The sequence below is a fragment of the Cyprinodon tularosa genome, unplaced genomic scaffold, assembly GCF_016077235.1.
Source record: "Cyprinodon tularosa strain WSP-4 unplaced genomic scaffold, ASM1607723v1 ctg648, whole genome shotgun sequence".
NCBI lineage: Eukaryota > Metazoa > Chordata > Actinopteri > Cyprinodontiformes > Cyprinodontidae > Cyprinodon > Cyprinodon tularosa.
This window is the reverse complement of record NW_024039394.1, coordinates 477501-479594: the sequence shown is the minus strand read 5'-3', so window position 1 is coordinate 479594 and position 2094 is coordinate 477501. Positions and strand designations below refer to the sequence as shown.

Sequence of the window (2094 nt, the reverse complement as noted above, 5' to 3'; positions counted from 1 at the left end):
CCTTCGCACTGCAAAGCAGCAGCGAACTCTCAAACACCTCCAACCACACAGGATGCTACAGTTCTGTCTAAAACAACCACAAAGGAAAAGAAGCCCAAGCAATTATCTCCCATGGCAACAGATCAACCGCCAAAGAAGAGCAAGAAAGTCTCTGCACATTCCTCACAGTCCGAGCAGTTAACGTCGACCCTGATAGCTAATAAGAAGAAGCAGAAGAAGCTCAAAGAAACTGCCTCCTCGTCCTCTCCATCGTCTGCTTTGCCAAAACCAGAGAAGAAGAGTCTCCGTGCTCTGATAGAAGAGGCAAAGCCCGTCGCCAATGTGAAGGAAACCAGATCAGCCTCAAAAGATTCCAGTTTGAGTAAAAGCATCAACCAAACAGAGACCAAAGTGGCTCCAGAATCATTTCATGATGCCGACGTTTTCTCAGGAACTAAAGTTAAAAAACAGCCAAAGATGAAGGACGTAGTTTGTGGCTGGAATTCTCTGGACTCTAATCTGGGTCCAGATCATTCAGGCCTTCGTCGTATTAAGGAAAACGTCTGGGTGGACGGTGATGGGGAGGATAAGGAGGGACTCACAGTTATAGGTCGTCACCGGGGGAAAGTTACCCTACAAGACGTTAAATCCACGCTGGGCCGAGCCGCCAGCCGCCGGCAGTCCAGCATCCTGAGCCGCATCACAGCCGCGGACCAGATGAAGCTGGACGTCGAGCCCAGTCCACTTCCTGTGGAGACCCAGAAACAGGAGACAACTCAGTCCAATAAGCAGCTCAGCGTAAAGGAATCTGGAGCGTCTCCTTCTATCCAACATCAGCTGCTGAGTTCAGCAGCACAGGGAGGACGGAGTCGCCTCGCTGAACCCCTCCTCTCAGCGCCTAGCAACCAGCTCTCCTGCCACCTCCAGTTTCCCAGGATGGTTGAAGATCTTCAGCTGGACGTCAGGAAGCAGAACCAGCTGATTGAAGGTCTGAAGTTTAACTCTGAAAGCAGAGATGAAAGAGAGTAAAAAGAAACGACCGCATTCAACTGAATCATTGTCTATTAGTGCAGCTATATATTAATATTAAAAAGGTTAATTTTGGTAATTATAGCTAAAGGAAAAGTTCCATCATCAAAGAATGATCAATGGATCATTATTTATACCTAAAACTAAAACGTTTGCAGTACGGATGCACGATATAATCGGCCCCCTATCGGTATCGGCCTTAAAACTGAATATCGGACATCGGCCACCCCACCGATATTTAACCTGATATTTGATCAGCTTCTGAGTTTCTAAAGTCTAAAAAAAAATAAAAAAATACTACTTCTTCTTCTTCTTCAAAAACTTCTTTTTTACAGACTTAAAAACTTCTAAAGACGAGGGAAAAAATATTGATACATTAAAATATCCCAATATCTTCATATGCTGATATATTGCCATTTAAAAACACCATATCAATCTCTTTTACTAATGAAATATTGCTATATGTCATCGTTATTCTACGAAATCCCCCGAAAATTCACCAAATGTTGCCATATTTTTATATGTTATATTGACGCGGTACCGATCTATTTTACTAACAAAATCTCACAAGAATTTGCAAAATATCACGAGTTTGTAACAGAACGATGAAATTTCCCGAGATTTTGAAAGTAAAATAGATCGATACCGCGTTTTTAAAAATCAATTTGATATCAGCGTATGAAAATATATTTGAGTATATTATTTTTCAAAGTGTCAGAAATGGATAACAAAACTGCTATTTTCAATGACTACTTATTTTTGTCCAGCTTTAACATCAGTATCGATATCGGTTATCGGCTACATGAGTTTTAAAATATCGGATATCGGCCAAAATCCCAATATCGTGCATCCCTAGTTTGCAGTAATTTAATGAATTTAGTGTTAATCAGTAGAAAAATAAAAACAATGATTTTCGTCGCGATCACTGACTCCTTGAGTGGCCATTTTTGCCCAAATATAGTAGCCCCTCCCTCCTGCCATCTTCCAGCAGTGACATCACGGTGCGGTAAGCCTAGCCCCATTCTCCCCGCTTTCCAAGCTAAATCAATGGGAACTACTAGACACATCTGCAATCAACAACAATTA

The 2094-nt window shown here is 41.9% G+C and overlaps 1 protein-coding gene across 1 annotated transcript in view; it reads left to right on the top strand.

Annotated features, from left to right (window-relative positions):
- Positions 1-3: 3 nt before the first annotated feature.
- The window catches only part of si:dkey-21c1.4, a gene marked incomplete at its 5' end in the record, with an annotated part of 6307 nt that continues 4216 nt past the window's right edge, over positions 4-2094 (top strand). Inside the window, one exon of the mRNA XM_038308807.1 lies at positions 4-967. Coding sequence (XP_038164735.1) covers positions 4-967 — 964 coding nt within the window. The remainder of the gene's footprint in view (positions 968-2094) is intronic.